Source organism: Ostrea edulis, chromosome 3 (assembly GCF_947568905.1).
Source record: "Ostrea edulis chromosome 3, xbOstEdul1.1, whole genome shotgun sequence".
NCBI classification, from domain to species: Eukaryota; Metazoa; Mollusca; class Bivalvia; order Ostreida; family Ostreidae; genus Ostrea; species Ostrea edulis.
The window spans coordinates 56,352,423-56,373,050 of NC_079166.1; the positions used below are offsets into that span (position 1 = coordinate 56,352,423).

Below are 20,628 nucleotides of genomic sequence, written 5' to 3' on the forward strand. Positions count from 1 at the left end.
TTTCGTTTGTTGATGTACCCATGCTAGATAGCTAGTGAATTCGAACCTTGTTACATTTGTTATCGATTCACAATATTCATTACAAGTTATCTACTCCGTCTTCATTTATCATAGATACCAGTAATTGATAGAAATAAAAAACATATAGTACAGCTATAAGTAAGATAAGCTCTTGATTAGTGAAGATACTACAAATACCGAGTCTGGTCCCTTACAGGGATGGGGACCTCGCCAGACTAATGGGAGCCGCGTGGCTGTGAGTTTACCTATTTGAATAGTTATCATTTAACCGAACTGGGATAATGTATTATCTAAAATATTTATGGGGATATTAGTTCACATCTAGACGTTGTTGTACAAGTATGGAAATGAATCGGGATTTGAATTGACTGGCTACCGCATATGGCTATGTCAACGAAAGAAATCAATAAAAGCTGTGAGTTTTCGGGTCGTGTGAGGCTTTATATAATGAATAGTTGAAGGTATGTTTAAACAAAAGTATGGTAGGGAAATATGTGAGAAATATTTTTGTATTAAATGTATGTCCAATACACGAACACAACGATATGAGGCCTCAGCCGTGCGCATTCTGGGCACCGTAATGCGAATGTTTTTTTTTTTTTATTAAGGGACGGATCTCTAGCTCTCTGTTATGTCCCAATATTTTGTCAGAGAACTACAGTTCTGCAGCTATATCCAGGTATGAAGCAAATGTGGCATCTTTTACTTCCAGTATCATGCCATATTGGGAAAATGTTATATATGCAGAGTGTCTGCTTCAAGCGAACATGGAATGTGACAGATTCATAGATCGTACGTGCAGGACTGCATTCATTGTATACAGTTGGTTTGAACAGTTTTGAGATTCCTCATGTAGTATCAACTAAAATTTGGAAAGTATTGTGTTACGACTGGCAATCTATTTTTCTGAGTTATGGACAGCATTCTCTAAAGAAAACGTAAATACATCCAAAGGCATTTGTCTAGAATATTACAAGAAGATTCAAGGTATTCTCCATTTCTTTCATGTATTGCGAATCGTGGTTTATGGAGGGAAAAGGTGACAAATACTGTAAATTGGCTATGCTAAACTGCACATAACAGACCAAAGTTGTACTCACATTAAAGTATAAAATTTATCTCAAATATTCATGTTGCTTAAAAAATCTTTATGACAACACTCATCACAAACAAGCTCCCTAATATTGTTCTGACCGTGATGATATTGTATTTGACAAGAAATCATATTCGAAATTGTACATCAAGTAGAATAGAGGAAATGACACAATGGATTATAACAATATGAACATTGATAATTCAGATTAAACTAAGACCACCCCATATATGATGTATACTTCATACAAAATCCTGGTTAAAGATTTCTATGAATTGTTTGTATGAAAATAGTTTTAAAAGATATACTTTATGCGATAAGACAGTTTCAAATTATAATATCCTCAGTTGTTTCAAAGTTTTATCAGAAAGAGAACATCTGCTAGAAAATATATTGGATCTCTTCAAAGTATTGAAACACAATTACCTTTCGCTTTTGGGACGCACTCGTGGTACTAGCATTAGCCGTTCGTCTCATGATAAACGGAATAAGGCAATTTTGATTGTTTCCTAATTGAGATGTCCCAGAATGCATGTCCGTGAGGATTCAGGCTAAAGTAGGTTCTCAGTACCCCTTGTTTGTCGTAAGAGGCGAAAACATGGAACGGTCCTTCATCTGAGACTGTAGAAACCGAGGCCCTGTGTCACAGGAGGTGTGGCACGATAAAGATCCCATCCTGTCCAAACGTCGTAAATGTCGAGCATAGACCTAAATTTTGCAGCCCTTCACCGGCAATGGTGACGTCTCCATATGAGTGAAAAATTCTCGAGAGGGACGTTAAACAATATTCTATCAATCAATCAATCGCAAAATGTACCTGTGTAACGTGCATACTTATATTTATACCTGTTCATACTTACTTGTATAAAAGTTCTTTTTAGCATTTGCTCATAATTCTCCATTTGTCTGGGACGTCTCCATATGAGTGAAATGTTTTATAGCGGGGCACTCAACAATATACAACTAAACTAACCAGTCATTAGTTTGGAGGAAATAAAGAATATGCATGTATTATTTTACCATTCCTATATTAGACCAATATACATGTACTGCACCGACAGCGTCCATGACTCTACCCTTCTTATAGTTAGAACAATATATTAATATAATGCCCCTGGGTCGAGGTCTCTGCTGGTGGACTGTTAGTCACGAGGGTCTCTACAGTCCAGTAGCTAAGTACTTCGTTACTAGCTTGAAAATAAGGATGTATATTTAATTGATGTGATAAAATTTAGAAATTCATTTCAAAATTAAGGATTATCTCCCTCATGCAAAGATCTTATCCTTAGACGAATTTGACTCCACTTTTTGGCACTCTGTTTTCCCCTAAAATAGCTCTAGCAAGTTTTTCGTTATTTCGGATTTCAAACATTTCGGTTGAGCATCACTGAAGAGACATTATTTGTCGAAATGCGCATCTGGTGCATCAAAATTGGTACCGTATAAGTTTTACAGTATACAGACTACATCCACGATTGCACGTTTCCTAGACCTATAATTAGAGCAATGTACTGGAAAGGGTATATCTACGATTATGCTAGTCCTAGATCAAGGTTTTCAATGTATAATTATTTTGACTGCGGATAACTCCGTTTACCTGATTAGGATATGGGACTCACGGCGGGTGTGACCGGTCAACAGGGGGTGCTTACTCCTCCTAGGCACCTGATCCCACCTCTGGTGTGTCCATGGGTCCGCGTTTACCCAACTATCCATTTTGTATTGCTTGTAGGAGTTATGAGATTTATCACTGTTCGTTATCTTCACCTTGCATAATGACCATATTGCATATCTTGTAAATGGAATCCACCATAGGAATTTTTAAAATTTTGTTTACTGCTTGATTTATTTCACCTAGAATTTAAGTTGTAGTCTATGAGATGAGCATGTTTTATCAGAATATATTTCAAAGAAAATGTATTTTCAAACAAATCTTTAGGTAGAAAGTTACATACATTTTCTTTATGAAAATATGAAATAATTTAACTAATCAGTTACCATGCACATTTTTAGAAAATTAGATTTTTCTTATTTTTACTAAGGGCAGATAAGTTGCAAATTAGTTTCAAGTGCAAAAAGGACGGCTTCTAATCATTTAACAGTCATGTGAATTTCATTTACTCACTTTCATCATTATTTAAGGTAGCGACGGATAGCAACCACGTGATCAGTAAAAATTGTGTATTTTCACGTGAATTCATTTTCCGGAATTCCTTACTCCGTCATAGAATAGTCGAAAAACAAAAAGGGGTTCCGATAGTGTTTTGTTGCTGTGACTGACTCGCCTAGAGAAAATATGCACATACCACATAAGTATACCTCAATATCTGTAATAATGGTAGATCAAATGTTTCATCTGTGTGAAACTTTTTGCTAATCGAAATGTTAAATCAACCACCAATCCATGTACATAGATGCGCTACGTAAACAAAGTTGTTGGTTGATACATCGTAATGTCCGAGTGCAGCATGCTGCGAGATTAAATATTGTTTATACAGTCATTGAGAGGCTAAACAAAGTTTCTTGCAAGAAGAGGAAGTTGGTGGATGCATTTAACTTGGACAACGAAATCATAGTTTCGTTTGGTGAGTGAAAAAAAATGCCACAAATTTGTATTCAAAAGTTCAACTCACATTTCCTCTGCTATTTCACAACGCGATTTATAATAACATCTGTAAGTTTAAACACACGACATACAGTTGATGTATTATTTTGTATGTATATATGTATTCTATGTGTGCTTAGAATATAACTCCCACCTGTGCATGTGAATGTAAACGAACGGATGTCATGTAAATGTATACCACATTTGTAAACATGGGCTCTCACAACTCTTTTATTAAGAAAATATCGTTATGAAAATAACCGTTACGAAAATAACATACCTTAAACTACATGTATAAAAGTAATGAAAAACAAATATCTGTATAGACCTACTATCTAGGGGTATGAGAGAACTGGATAGAAAGTGGAGGGGGGGGGGGCTGTTGAATTATGATTCCCTAGACTATAGTATACATATACTATTACTTTGAAATTTCAGTGACCTAAGAAATATATCAAACCTGAGGTTTCGTGTTTCACACAAACATGTAGGTTGACAAAACCTTTTTAAAAATAATGTAAATTAATCACAAGTCTGCATATGCCCTCTCATAGGCAAATGTATGTATAAATAAGATATGTATACTACACGTATGCCCTTCTCTTGACCCACATTTTGTAAATAAAACAGATATGATAAGTCTATGGCAGTTTATGAAAACATATATACATGTTATCTCATATTGCAATGTATAATTTTGAAACATCAGTATTTAAATTTTTACTGAATATGTGTTAAGACACAATTTTAAAATTCACATTGTCTGACGCAGTCTAATTACTCAATGGTATAATATAGACCTAACTGTGCAAATATCAATTATGATGATCTTTTTTCTAGGCATCAGCCTGAGGACCAAGGGAGGTTAGATAGGACCAGTGCAGGTTGAAGTGTATTTCGAGTCAACAAGTATAACAGCAAGAGAGGTACTATATCTTCTTTTGATAAACATTTATAAAGACAATTCTGAATATATCAGATATTCATCTTTTTTGCTATATTTAAATATATTTATATATATTTTGAACAGGTACTCCATTTACAGTGATGATGACATATCCCCTGGACCCCCACAACTCCACAAATTTAAAAATGTTTGATCAAGTTCCGAAGATTAAAGAACTAACGCAAAATTTGGGACTTAGATGAAAAACATGAATTCACTTATATGAGCTCAGAGCAGTGGATGTTGTACAACATACTTTAAACTAGATTGTGAATTTAAGGGAAAACAAGTACATGTACTCGTGTATTACATGTACATGCCTTTTGAAAGACAATAATATTGCATAGATGTAAAGGAAATTTCAATGTTGATTATTCTTTTTTAGATATATTAGTAAAAAATGTGCACATGATATAATATCAATTTTATAACTTCAATCAATGTGTTTGAATTTTCCTTGTAATTCAAAATTTAGTTGAAATATACATCATTGATACATTAATGTATATCAAATTTTTAGAAAAGTTTCATAATTGAACTAATTCACACACACACCCCTTATACATACAGTGAACATAGACCTTCACCTGGGGAAAACTACAGTTAGTTAATGCAATATACATGTATATGCATTCTCAGTTATCCAATAGTGAGTTTTTGGTTCATTGTGAAACTACAATTAGAAATCTTAAACTTATGAAAGACACACCTATCTGTGAGGGCAAGATGACTCAGATGGACTTGCATGTAGTGATCCATGGGCAGTCCATGGGTCTCTTTCCATTGATATTAATTATTTATTGAAATATGAAATGGTTATTTAAACATATTTGGTGTATTATACTGTATAGTGATATAAATTTCGATCCAAAATTATGTATAGGTAATAGATTTGGTCCAGTTATTACAAGAAATTGTATGAAAAATAACTAAATATTTAGGCAATCATTGTGAGTGCGAAAAGGTCAACTGCAATAGCACACACTATATATCATTCTTAAATGGCTCATAGAAACGTAGTGATCCATGGGCAGTCCATGGGTCTCTTTCCATTGATATTAATTATTTATTGAAATATGAAATGGTTATTTAAACATATTTGGTGTATTATACTGTATAGTGATATAAATTTCTATCCAAAATTATGTATAGGTAATAGATTTGGTCCAGTTATTACAAGAAATTGTATGAAAAATAACTAAATATTTAGGCAATCATTGTGAGTGCGAAAAGGTCAACTGCAATAGCACACACTATATATCATTCTTAAATGGCTCATAGAAACGTCTAGTATTGTGAGTTTGAATGCTGAATGTGGTAATTTGGGAATGCTTAATCATTTAAGGTCAATAGTTTATCTCTGCTGACGATCTCTTAAAATTCATTTCTAGAAGGGAGGGGGTAGGGTTACAAAATCTGACATAGTTTCAGATTAAACCTCATTTGGTATATTTTTTTCTATTTAATATTTTAGATACTACTTGACTTGTAAAAATGAAATAAAATCAGAAATTTTATGAGCAGAATTTTGTTGTTGTCAGAAAATGTATGCCTGATAGTATTTGAGAAACGCCATATTTAGGATAAATTTGGCCAATTGCCAAGTCGAATCATCCCAATGTTTTCCTTATATGCATTTTGAATTTCTAATCAATGTTGATTTTTTATTTGTTTGTGTTTAATTTACATAACTATATATGACAAACAATATTTCTGGCGTCAATAAAATTTTTATTGCCTTCTGTGTTAATTTGCTCAATTTTGGCATTTTTTGCCTTTTGGGGCTGCAAAAGAGGGGATTTCAATCTCGCTTTCCTCGAAAATTAACCTGATTACTTTTGTTGCTTTTTTGATATGTTTTAGGATAAAGTCAAAATGTTATAATAAATAAAATTGAAAAAAATTCAATGAGCGGTTTTTTTGGGGCTAGCTATCAATAGCTACCTTAACAATAAACATTTACGTTGATTTATATTATTGATCAGTTTTCATCCTTCAAAATTGTTCCTCATCCTTTCATTATATATTGAATACATTAAGACGAACATACTACACATATTACAACCAAGGTTTTACCTACACTATAATTAAATCAATATACTACATTGCCTACAGCTACGACTGTATCCATCCTGTGTTGTGGTTAGGATTTGTCTGAGCTTTTCCGTACTTTTGTAATGTGCATTTTCAAAATTATATATCTCTCTATGATATCTATTAAAAGATACTAATTTCTATTTCATTGTAATCATTATAAATAATGCAATTCATGAGTGTTACTTTTGTGTATAATATCACACATCCAATCTTGAACTGAAACGGTATTAAAATATATAAACAAATCATTTTACACGTTATATTTATGTACATTGTAGTTCATAAATGTTATATGGATAACCCACAGACAAAAATATATTAAAATGATAATTGTATGTTGAACTGAAATTAAAATATTCATTTGTTGCTAAAATTACATTTGAATGTATTAACACGTTGTACGTAGGGAATTGCAGATAAATGAATAACCCTTGTCGATATAAGAGTCAATATGCCTCATTTCTCAACACGATACAGTAAACAGCCGGTACGTCGCGTTTAAAACCCAATGTATAGAGTCTCTCATTTTATATCAGACATATCTTGGTTGCCTTTGAAACTTCACAGCTGTCATTAAACGGCACATGTTTGCCAACTGATGTTTGTACAAAATATTCCTCTAAAGTAAATTTTTGTTGAACACATTGAAAAATAGAAAATGAATATTTTGTATCCCCACTATATGTTTCAACGGTGCATGTAGCTGTAGCTGTTGAGTATCAAATATGAAAAATATCAGAGTATATAGGACATCATGAGTGTGTTATTCTGTTCAAATTGTGTTAGATCCGAAAAAGGAATACAAACGCACGTGATTTTAACTTTCAATTTCATCTAACTGGACAATTCGTACTTTTAATTGTATTCTAACATAAAGGTTAAATCTCATAACTCCTATAAAGAATACGAAACAAAGATTTTGTCAAACACAGACCCCTAGACATACCAGAGGTGGCATCAGGTGGCTAGGAGGAGTAAGCATTCCCTGTCGACCGCTCATATCCGCAGTGAGCCCTATGCCTTGGTCAGGTAAACGGAGTAATCCGTAGTCAAATCAGTGAGTAAAGAACGGCTTAATTCAACATTCCGCTGAAGTCATACAAATCCCTATATGCAAGGTGAAGATAACAAACAGTGATCAATCTCATAACCCCTACAAGCAATACAAAATGGATAGTTGGATAGTTGATAGATATATATATCTAACACCTCTTTTAAGACAGTCGAATATATGAAACAGATATGCTCTCAATACGTATTACATTTTAAACCCATATGTTTATTTTTCTAATTGAATTTTGATATTTATCTGTGTTATGAGCATATACAGTGGAGCCTCGGTAATCCGGACGCCATTAATCCGGACGCTTCACCTTCCGGACGATTTTTCTAGGGAACGGAATTTTTATACATTATTTTGCATCATTAATCCGGAAATTCGCGTTCCGGATCCGGACGGTCACTTTTTACTACAAAACGTTATAGTGCATTGAAAATTGTACCGTTAATCCGGACCGTAATTTTGTTTAGGGAAGGTCTGTGTCGGACAATTTTAGCAAGGTGTAAATTATAAAGAAAACAAGCCAAACTGTCTAATTGAAGCGATTACCTGTACCCTGTCAACACCTCCCTTCAATTAGGTGGTGTGTGATGATAAGTCCGTTAGATAGCACGTGCCGATCGAGACATTGTATTGCCAATTTTCGCACATAAGATCTTTATTGCGTGTAGTGTTGAATTTTGTAAATAAATCTGTAGCATATTATTTTATAGTCTTGATCAATACCCTAATAGTATTAATAAATTAAACATCATGCCGTAATGACAATTGTTTTAACTGCTACACGTATCAGTTGTACTGATTCGTAAATTGATATCGGCTTATTCAAATCTAAAGAGTGTAGATTATACTTCTAGATTCTGGATTTTATTCTGTTGATTGGCGTGATATATACATGTATGTTCATGCACATGTATATATAGTATAATTTTTTAACGTTTAGAATGTCGCGCATGTAGAATGCACCTGTGTACGATTGATTCTTGAACGATGTTGTAGAGTTTTATTGCTTTCGGAATTTTAAACTCTGCGTAGAAGTGAGAAAATTACCATTTTAAGGAAAATGACAATTAAATTCTGTATGTACCTGTAATGTTAATTTCACCCGAGTTTTGTTCCATTATTATCGCATCATGAAAATAATAGGTGCGCGTGACTAGATCAAAGCAGTAGTAGGTCTTGATATTACGAGCTTAAATTATTTTGTTCTCCTGATATTGTCTTGGATAACTATAGAATAAGAAATATAAAGTCTGGCAGATTGAATTTTGGTTAAAGAATGTTGTCAACTGACATGATAATCACGAAATTCTTATATCAGCTTTGGACGATGAAGATTGTTTTAACAGACCGCCGAACCCGTGAACCGTGACAGATGGAAATTACCGGCCTCTTTAAGAAGTAAAAGTGTGATGAAATGTTTGAAATGTAAATGATTATGTTAGTTACTAATGATTTAATTACTGATAGTTACATAAAGTGCTTCATTATTTGTTTTAGTGCATACGGTACACAGTTTTGTATATTTTTTTGTAAGGATCATATGTATGTACAATGCAAGCACAGGCAAATACACTGAACACGTACATTAAATTTTAGTGCTTTGAAATACATGTAAATGTTAACATTATCATAATTTATTTACTAATGCAAATGGTTAAATCCAATGATAGAATGTGTTTAATTCACTATGCATCAATAAAGTAGGCACATATTGGCTACTTATGCAAAGCTAGAAAATATGCGATTCAATTATCCGGACGCTTCATTTATCCGGACGATTTTGCTGGGAACCAAAGTGTCCGGATTAACGAGGCTCCACTGTACATATATTGATTAATTGGTATATATTAGAGAATGATGGACACGATATTTAGTGTTATTGATAAAAACGATGCTTTGTTTATTTATTTGTACATACATGGCAACTATTCACATAAACAACGCTCAACAGAGAGGTAAAATACTGTTGTTCATATCTTGAAATGGACATCATTGGTAAAGTTAATTTAAGCTATTAATGATAAACGACATATCGCTCGCGAACATCAATTTTATACCATACGCTAAAGGTATTTTGTTGCCAGATTTATATAATTGGATTAAGGTATGGAAGTCAAATTTTATTATTTGTGTTTCTTCCTGAATTTGGACTGTAGGGTCAAAATCAAATTAAGGGATCACTTATAAATCTGCTGTTTAAGGTAAAAAATGCAATTTTTACATCCATTATGCAAGGTGAAGATAACGAACAGTGATCAATCTCATAACTCCTACAAGCAATACAAAATAGATAGTTGGGCAAACACGGACCCCTGGACACACCAGAGGTGGGAGCAGGTGCCTAGCAGGAGTAAGCATCCCCTGTTGACCGGTCACACCCGCCGTGAGCCCCATATCCTAATCAGGTAAACGGAGTTATCCGCAGTCAAAATCAGTGTGCCAAGAACGGCTTAACAATCGGTATGAAACACGTCAGACAGCATTTGACCCAATGCGAGGTTGTATTGACGAACTAGATTGTTATAACGACCATAGAATTTGCGAAATGCTGACTTCAATCGAGACTGTTGAAATCCCTGTACCATCAACTTGTTTGTCAGTAGCTTATCTCGATTTAAAAACTGACTACCCAAAACAAGCTCTTTACTGCTCTAGTAATAAGACTGATACTGAAATATTTGCATTTTTCAATATCTTTTAAAATATTTAACTCTAACATAGAATGATAAGTTTCCCTTAAAACGCATGTTCATGGTCCATGTTTTGTCACTTCTTTTTAAAGGACAGTAGCTTGTATCTTGTATTTATGACTTTGTATCTCGTAAATAAGACATCCCACGTAGTAAGAGTACGACTTAACATTTTTCAAAAATATTCTTACTATTGATCCTTAATAGCTTTGGCACAGATTCAAATTCTTTGTATTATATTTTAATGTTGCATTTCCCATCATAATCAGGAGCTATACAAATTCGTATACCCCTTCCCCCATAAATGAATTAATATGTAATGTTTTGTATATAGCTAATATAAGAATAAAATCCTTTTTTTCCACATTTTTCTATACAATTAAGCACTGTTAAAGATAACCTTAAGTATAAAGTGAACATTGTGACTGGTTCTTAGCAGAGATGAGCATTACCATAATAAGAATAATGTAACGAAAGCAAGAGTATACGTATATTGCAAAGTTAAATTTGTTAAATGCACATAAAATGAAATTTAACAAACTTATCAAATGCATACAAAATAAAGTTTTTGTGATTTTAGCGTGTGTTTGCATTGTTGCTGTCTGTTGGCAGTAAACGGAATGGCATCTGTTACATTATAAACCGGATAGAGCAGCATCTATGCGGATTTTTCTCCGTGGAATGTCATAAATTTTGACACATGTTAGAAAAAGTGATATATAAATACAAAACGAAACGTTGTAGGAAAGGAGTGATATATACAAAGGTATGATTTAGACTTGTGTAATTATCAATGCTGATTTTCTTTTCTCAAATTGTAAATCTACTCTCATCACAAATCTTCAAATTGTTACGGAGCAGATAATTATATCACAGCCAGGAAACATCTTGCTAAATAAATCACAGATGTTTTAGCATTATGAAATTGCTCAACAGAATAATATGCACTTGCAAGTTTTCAAGAAGCAAACTCTAAGAACTAAATACATACAATATAATTTAAAGTACTCCTTCTGGGTACCTAATCCCACCTCTGGTGAGCAGGGATCCGAGTTTGCCCAATTATCTATGTTCTATTGCTCATAGGAGTTATGGGATTGACCACTGCTAGTTATCTTTATATTTCATGGTACAAGTCGGTGCATCATAAAATAATGATAAATATAATGTGAAATTGTGTGTACAGATGTACTCTCATCACAAGTAATACTTTGTTTAATTAGCAGGTCAAGATGTTTATGCTTGTCTCGTCAATTTTCTTCTTCATTCAACTGATTCCGACTGCAGGGGTAGGCGTTTCGACTCATTGTGGTTTTCATGCTTTACACCACTTTGCCTTCACCAGATGTAACGTTACCCACTGTACCAACTACTACCAAGTCAAGTATGGGATCTGCCTTGATTATAGGGTATGATTTAAAATCAGTGCAATCCTTTTATTCCTCGATGATATGTGACATTGTTATTTCAATGCATTTCGACAATTTTTACTGCGCGATGACTCTCAAAAGTTCTAATTGTGATGTTGTGTTTGCATATCACTGCGACTGACCAGGTGCAATGTTTTGTATTACGCTATGGGGGAAGGACTTTTAAGGCGTGTTTGAATTTTTGCGTACATTAATTGAATAAATGATATCTTTAATTCAAATCTAAGAACAATATCTTAATAATTACGTGGATTAATTATGTTATATATATATATTGATATCATATACAGTAAATAAAACTTGATTATTGGGAAGTGACTTGGCGCTTCAAATTAAATATTCTTTATGTAACATAAATTATTTCTCTCCGTTTTGAAAATCAGATAATGATTTTACAAATGTCGAATAGTTGACCATAGAAAAAATGAATGGTCGATCGTTCATTATTTCAATATTTGAAACAGTATTGCAAATGTGTTTATAATGGTAGTTTGTGTCCAGTGCGACACTTTAAGGGCAAAATTGTGAATAAACATTGTTTCTTCTCGTCAAACGCAATAATCATTATGAAGTATATGAATGACAAACAGAAAAACTGCTATATTGTAAACAATGACCTGATTTCTTGAACATTGTCAGTCAGTGTACAACCTAATTTCGGTAAAATGCTGAAGTTTTAAGGTGCAAACTTCCCAGAACAGTACCGGACCATTCGATATCTAACATATTGAACATTTTTCGAGTTATTATTTACTTTCAAGATCTGTGTCATCACAAAACACGTTCAACTAAAATCGATGTTTATCCATGTGTTTGTACATATCAGTAATTGTTAATACATTATTAGAAAAAGTCGTAACAGTGACTTCTATAATCACGAGAAAAAACTAAAAACATAAAAAATATCAGATGAATATAGTATTTCAAATTCATCCATGTGTCAGATCGTTTGTCTCAGGATGGGGGATATATGTAATAAAAATAATTATAAATCGTCATAAAATGATTGATATGGACCTGGACAAAACTATTATAAGTATAACTATTCCACAAAACCTACATAATTTTATGCTGATCTTATTGTAAACCAGTCGCATCTTCATGGGTTACCGGAAAGGCCCGAAAATATGCGATTGGATGACATTATGGAAATTTCCATAAGGCCGATTCAAGACTAAAATCACGGATTGAGGAAACTAACAGACATATTTTGATTTATTTAACAATTGTCGAAACTTATTTCTGCTGAAGGATCAAAACCAAGCATCGATGAACAACGAATTAACTTCATATCCTACTATCTTAAGTTATCTTTAAATAGAGAAAGCTGGTTTAGATCCGCCACTTTACTTTCATTTTTGCTATTTAGATTAGTTTATGGAAAACGAAAGTAAGGTTTTAATTAATTTAACGATGATTACTAATGAAATAAGATTCTATTACAGCTTACGGGCATCACCACAGATATGAAACAATATTAAAGGTGCAAGCAGTAACTCTGAAGCAAGTGCTTTGGCGTTAATTGGCAAAATTGTTAATTTAGAAGTACATGTATAGATGTATTACCAAAAGGAACTATGTTATACGATATTACCTAACTTGGGCCAATTTACACGTAACTGTCCCAAGTTATGTTAAATGGCATCACATACGTTCATTTCTAAGATATCCGATACTTTACTATTTTAAAATTTATAAATTTTCGTTTTTCCTTTTATGGGAACTCTAAACCTTTTTGGACACAGTTTAGATTATCTTCAAATTCGTCAATGAAATATACTAATGACCCAGCTTTAAGGAATGGTAACTGTTTATAAAATGTTTTCGTTTCAGAAAGACCTCAAATAATTATGCCATTGTTTCTTATGATAAATTATTGTTGAAAAAAAAAATGATTAGACACATTAATCTAGAATATTTGGAAATCATTATCACCGAAGCTATAGATTATTTGATTTTTAGATCTATTCTTTTGATTGAAAATAGTTAGCTTTACATACACCTTCTTAAGGAGGGTATGCTACACCAGCGAAATTTGTTATGGATGAAAAGTGGAGGATATGTACAATAATATTTTGAAATTAAAAACTCAAATTTACTTTATTCAGTAAAAAAAAAAATGAAGTTTTAAAGGAAAGCAATCTGAAAAAAGTTAAACCCCTGCTGGACTCGAACCCGCGATCTATAGTTCAGCAGTAGACGTGCTAACCTACTGAGCTACTCAATTAAGCACTAATGTTTTGAAATGAATATACAAATAATGTTGATATTTATATTTTCATCCATGTTTTAAAAGGAAGTCAGCCATTATGACGATGTAGAGTACCTCGTTAACTGATTTTCGCTCTTTTCCCACTAGAATTTAGATTATGAAGTGGAGGGCATCGTTCACGGAAGGCGATTATATTATACTCGAACATATGAGAATGATCGCAAGTAAGTTATATAAGTATTATTTTGTATTCTAGTAAAATTCTAAATCTTTTTTCTTCCCTTTAATCTAATCGAATGTACACCTAATGAGTTGTTATGCGCCATCTCTCTCTAACGTGTACTAGTCTTAATTACCAACAGTTTTTGTATTTTCTTTACTTTTTATTTTCCAATTCAACAATTTTCACAGCATCGTTGATTGATTTTACATGTACCTTGATTTTATACGGGAAAACCCTAAATCAATATATGATCAATTCTTTTTGGTTTACCATTGCATGTATAAAAAATCTATGTTTTTATTGCAATAGATTCCCCTCAAACATTCTGAACTACAAAACAAATTCTAGAATGTATTTGTCTGTCAAGCTTAATCTAAAACAACCAAATCAATATTTAATTGCAATTACAAATTGTAGTGCAAAACTTGAGTAACATGTTGTGCACATAAGTTTTTAGAACAGCATCACAAGAGCAATATGTTTTCTGTTAATCACTGTCAGGATCCGATGATATTAAGGATGTAGACAGATTATTTAAAAAGTAGTAACCTTTTTGTACGCCCGTCTTTAGACATAACGTATTATGGTACAACGATATATGTCCGTCCGTGCGGGGTTTTCTGTTTCTAATGTCATTTCTCTGTCACAAATCAAGCTGAAACTTGCCTTGTAGCTTCTTTGTGGATCACTCTAGATCATGGTGCAATTTTGATCCATCTCACCTTCTCATGCAGACGTTTTATCCCTTTATTTAAAAATTATTGCTATATGGAGGCTACATAATTTGTCCGGCAAACTACTCCCACAATTTTCAAGTGAAGAACATACTGTTTTACATAAGGTGTGCATGTAGCAAGGATTTTGATTTTCCTTACAGGTTACAGGTTGTTGAACCTACTCAGTTTTACGCAAATATTACAGAACCTGGTCGAATTTGGGGAAATATTTTACACACAGAACTCTTAATTTGTCTATCTACCCCCTGTTACAATTTTAAGCTAAGATCCTTTTTTCATATTATGCAAAGAAAGTATGTCACAGCCTGATGATGGCTGGTTTTTACCTGAAGCAAAGTTCTACAAATTATGGCTTTAAAACACACCCTATCTAGTCATTTTCACGGGTGTATTATGTACCGCTTGCAGTACTCTTGTTATTAACAGATATTACTTTTCTGTCATTGTTTATGTTTGCTTATTCCAAGTATACAAATGGAAAAAGTATTGCAACACCAAATGTACTCCGTAATATATATATATTTTAAACAATTTGAATTCAGTAACATAATTCAGTCTACATCTTTCCCAACAATATCCCTGTTATCAATTATCTATAGTCCACTCTCTTGGCCGACAATCACCCTGAAGACTATTTTACTAAATGTCAACAGAATTGCGAGTTTCATACATGTAAACAATATTCTAGATCTTTATTTAACCTGTAGGTTTACATTTCTTGCACATCAAAATTATGGTTCCTCCGCAAGTCTCAAATGTGATGACGTGGAATGAAGGGATCCTGCATGTCATTGAGACAAATTGGTCATCACGTGGGTGATAACTATTCAGCCATCTGTAGAATTATCAGAAAGTACCAGCTAAAAAAAATGTCCGTCGAAGATCGTGCACGATCTGGAAGACACCCAGAAAACATATGTTTGGGGGGGGGGGGACTCCGAAGAATGCTTACACGAAACGGTTTTAAATAGCTTATTTTTAAACGGTAATGATTTCAATGAGAACAGTGCGGACTCGACTGAAACAATTTGGTCAACGTGCAAGATGACCCACAAAGAGACCTTTGCTTACACACTTCCACATAGCAGCACGTATGCAATGATGTCAAGCTCGTCAATGTTCGAACCTAGTCTCTCGGGGGAAAGACCATTGGTCGGACGAGGATCGCATTTAGTTACGCATTACAGATATAGAACTGCATGTCTTGAACGAAATGTTGTAGAGACTATTCCGTTTGGTTACAAAGCAGATGTGTGGGGTTTTGTTTCCTACGAATGTGTGGATGATCTTGTTACAATTAGGGGCAGTGCTCCCACTGGACCAAAATTCCCTTTCGCCACTTTTTCGGGGTGCGGCGCGGCACAAATAATCTCATGCTTTACAATTATTTCCATCATATTATTTTTAAATTATTCATTACACTGATTTTAGCATTTTGAATCAGTTACATTACTTAATCATATCCAGCTACCATACCTAATAATAAATCATATAAATATAAACTTCATGATGCTACACCCCTCAGTGAAAACATTGTGTACATTGCACGAAATGCAGATGTCACAAAACATCAAGCCCAATTTAGAGTCGTATCTCAACCATTCCCTATTAAATTTCCGTTTTGGTATGGAAGATTTTGCAATTTGGACAGAATCAGATGTTTGAGCAGGTGGGGTTGACAGTAAAGCCAAACATAGATATTTGTTTAATTATAGACTGACTAGGGTCAGAAGCTACAAGTTTAGTGTCAAAATAGAATGGGGTGCATAATCTTATGAGATCAGCATTTTTATATACTGTTGCGCACCGAACTTCAAAGAAAACTATTTATTAAAATTGCTATGTTCATACCAATGGTGACCAACCGCATTGTTTATGAAATATTCGAACTAAAATCAAACACATCAAAATCTTGTAATCAACGAGCTTGGCCGCAAAAACAAACACTTGATGTATATCCATTATACACAACAATACGGCTAATTTAATTACCGGTCGGTTCTGTGGTTAAGAATTGACATTAATGTGGAGATGATAACACGATAAGGAATACGACTTTAAATGTTAAACAATTGACCACAACCGGGTACACAGCTGTCCGATGTACTTTATTACATAATCATCGACTTTTTTGCAGCCATAGATTACCTGAGGCTATTATCTGGCCTTTGTGACCAGCTCTCTGTGCACTGGAGCGATGCGAGGTTTCCGGTCGCACGCGTTGACTAAATAAACAGATTTTGACTGCATAAACAAACAGGTGATAATGTGTCACTGACAAAGGAAATTTTAAAATACAATTTATTGCAAAAAGGGACTTTCGCCACTTTAAATTTTTTTTCGCCATTTTTGAAAAAAAAAATCGCCATTGGCGAAAATGGCGAGGCCCAGCTTGAGCACTGATTAGGGGCAACCTTATTGCATAAATTACCAAAGTGACAATTTTGCTGCAAGCGTTGAGCTTCGTTTTGAAAATCACCCTCTTTGACAAAGACTAGTGTTTATGGATGAAAATACCAGACCGCATCTTCCTTTTGATGTACAGGCTCTTTTGCGTGGAGTTAGTTGCGACACTACCATGGCCTGTTCGAAGTCCAGATTTGAACCCTTTTGAGCACATTTTGACAGCATTGGTTGCCGAGTTCATCACATGACACGAACAATTCAAACATTAGAGGAACCGGCACAGGCACTGCATCAAAGTCAACATTTGATCAGAGGCTTAAGAAGACGCCTAGAATAGGTCATTCGTAGAAACGGAAGTTACGATATGTTAATCTTCGTTAACTTTTATCACATTCATAATAGTAAAAAGGTGAATATACCGAACAGTGATCGATCTCATACCTCCTACAAATAATGCAAAATTAAGAATTGTGCAAATACGGACCCTTGGACATACCAGTGTTTGGATAAGATTTTTAGGAGAAGTAAGTATTCCGTCAACAGGTCACACCCGTCGTGATCACTTTTTCTCGATCGGATAAACGGAGTAATCCGTCAATTGGTATGGAACATGACAAACTGCAGTTTGTCCAATGAAAAGGATTGGTTCAATTGATGATAAAACAAATAGTTATATGAATCAATAGATACTAAGAGGAATATTTATTTTCTGTAAATTATCCTTAGAATATCAGGCCTTATATAAAAACTGATATTCATCATCATGCGTAGGCTAAGAGACAAAAGCTGGTGTTGGATAAATTTCTTCATGTGTATATTAATTAAAATTTTGTAAAATCAAATATACATTTGTATTTCAGGAGGGACATAGAAGTAGGCAATGGTGACCAGCAAAAAATGTATGTTCATGTAGTTAATTTGTATCATCTTTCATCTTTCCGTCAAAATTTAGTTTTGGAACATTACATGATAATATCAAATCATGAAAAATCACTCTTGTAGTAGGGATGTGAAAGGAATGCTTAAAGCAAACAGAAATGCAAAAAGCTTGCAGGTAAAATACCTCTTCCTTAAATTCACATAAGTATAAGAATAAGTTCAATGTCTTTTTACAAATATTTTCAATAAAAGAAATAATATATCTCTCCGTGTTCAAACAATTCTTACGTGAAAAATAATTATATGACTTTTACCTTAAACATTTTATTTTTAAAGATTGAAGTTCCTGATACCACAATGCAGATATCGCATAGATCATTTTCTCCCAAGGCTCTGAATAGGTTGAAAATAGGTGATGAATAATAAGGTAGATCACAACAAATTGTATACATTTATCTGAATCTTTATTTAAGTTAGATGCTGAAATTTGTTTTACTAGTGGTACGTTTGATAGTTTCTTGATTCTTTTTTTAAGGTTGTTTGGTGATCACCAGTATGCCCTCTACAAATAGACGTTTTCCTCATCACTAGCTCCACGTGTAGTACAGTAACAGGATCATCTTTAACCAATCTCCTCCTACTGTGCTAAAAGATAAATAGAATTAAATAATATAACTTTAAGCTGTTTTTATACACAAATGTACATGGTGTTTTCAATTAAAGGACACAACGCATGTTTCTAAACTTTTTCATTTCTTCAGCAAAATTAATTATTTTTTATGCCTAAAACTACTTTAAATGTGTTTTAAATGAAATATTTTGCATAGTTTTCGAGTTTGAAAGCGATGAAATTCAAATCTTGCGATATGCATATTTTCTTTCACTAGTTTACGCGCCATTATGTGTGACATGCGCTCTCGGGTTTGAAAACATGTATTAGCCATTTCATAAACAGATTAGATTTAATCGACAAAACACCAATTATCACGTTAACGGCTTGTAAATAATAATGCATGAAGATGTTTTGTGCCGTGCTCAGGTGTACTAGTTGTCGGTAGAAAGGATTTAGACTGAGTATTTTTCAATTTTTCGAAGGAAGGTACGAGATAAAAGACGTGGATAATTTTTTTGTTGGAGCAAGAACTTTACCTTAAAAAAAACATCCAGTCACCTTTTCAAAAACCGCTTGGACAGAGACCCTGATAAACTGCGAGAAAATGGATATATCGAAGCTGTATAAGCACTGGTAGGCCTATAGCATACATTCTGGTTTGCTCTTCAAATTCAATACACTCGGATCAACTGACCTTCACCTTGTAACAACATACATCGACGAAACAATGTAACTTCTACCAACTGGTAGATTTACAAAAAAAATTAAAGATACAAAATAATTGAACTTTTAATTATACAAAAATAGAATACACTGTATTGTGTTTCCTAACTTTAAGTTGAATTATAAAATTATTTCCTTATTGAACTCGTAGTATCCTGAGTGTGTCAGTATAATGCCGTGCTCCCACTTTGTAATTCCTAAAGAAAATTATTTCCTTTTTGAACTCGTAGCATCTTGAGTGCTACACTCAAAAATAGTAATAAGATTGCTTTATCAAAATAAAATAATGTGATTACCACTTTAAATTTGATTATTTTTATTGATTTGTGTGTGTGTTGTCTTTTTCCTTCTTTCCGAAATGCACTCGTGACAATAGCTTGGCATTGGGCCTAATTGTCAACAATTTTATGCATCATAATTTGTCTAATCCAAAAATAAATATAATGATTGCACTGTTTACTTTAGAACAACAGCACCAATTGCAGATGTATAAAGGAATAACATCACCAAACAGTTTTTAGACAGCGACCCATAGTCACAATATTGCCGATTCCATACACGCTTTACTCGCTATATTGGGTATTTACATCGTTGTATGTGTGCACTGGTGGCGAACACATATAAAACTCGGAAAACTTGTCAACATCGATTTAAATGTTGGCCATGGTAAATAAATTAGGCCCCTAAAAGTTGAGTTTGTAGTAATATCTCGCATTTAAATATATTTTGGAACTGTATATTTTCCTGCTTTTTTTATTGAATTATATATATATATATAAGCAGTGGCGGATTCAGAGGGGGATGAACACAGCATCAATTTAACCATTCGACATTTACGCAGTCTATTTACATATATATTTAACACTCACTTTCAACATAACTATACATGA

The 20,628-nt window shown here is 33.5% G+C and overlaps 1 protein-coding gene across 2 annotated transcripts; it reads left to right on the forward strand.

Annotated features, from left to right (window-relative positions):
* Positions 1 to 11,144: 11,144 nt before the first annotated feature.
* On the forward strand, positions 11,145 to 19,140 carry LOC125673457 (uncharacterized). 2 transcript variants are annotated; one of them, XM_048910032.2, is made up of 7 exons: positions 11,145 to 11,281; positions 11,739 to 11,924; positions 14,305 to 14,381; positions 18,384 to 18,422; positions 18,526 to 18,577; positions 18,739 to 18,829; positions 18,938 to 19,140. In XM_048910032.2, exons 1-6 carry the CDS (start codon positions 11,216 to 11,218, stop codon positions 18,823 to 18,825), a joined length of 507 nt encoding a protein of 168 aa, XP_048765989.2. In that variant the 5' UTR covers positions 11,145 to 11,215; the 3' UTR covers positions 18,826 to 18,829; positions 18,938 to 19,140. The 2 variants fall into 2 exon arrangements, with proteins under 2 accessions (XP_048765989.2, XP_048765990.2); XM_048910033.2 differs by having other exon boundaries at positions 11,170 to 11,281; positions 18,529 to 18,577.
* Positions 19,141 to 20,628: the final 1,488 nt, after the last annotated feature.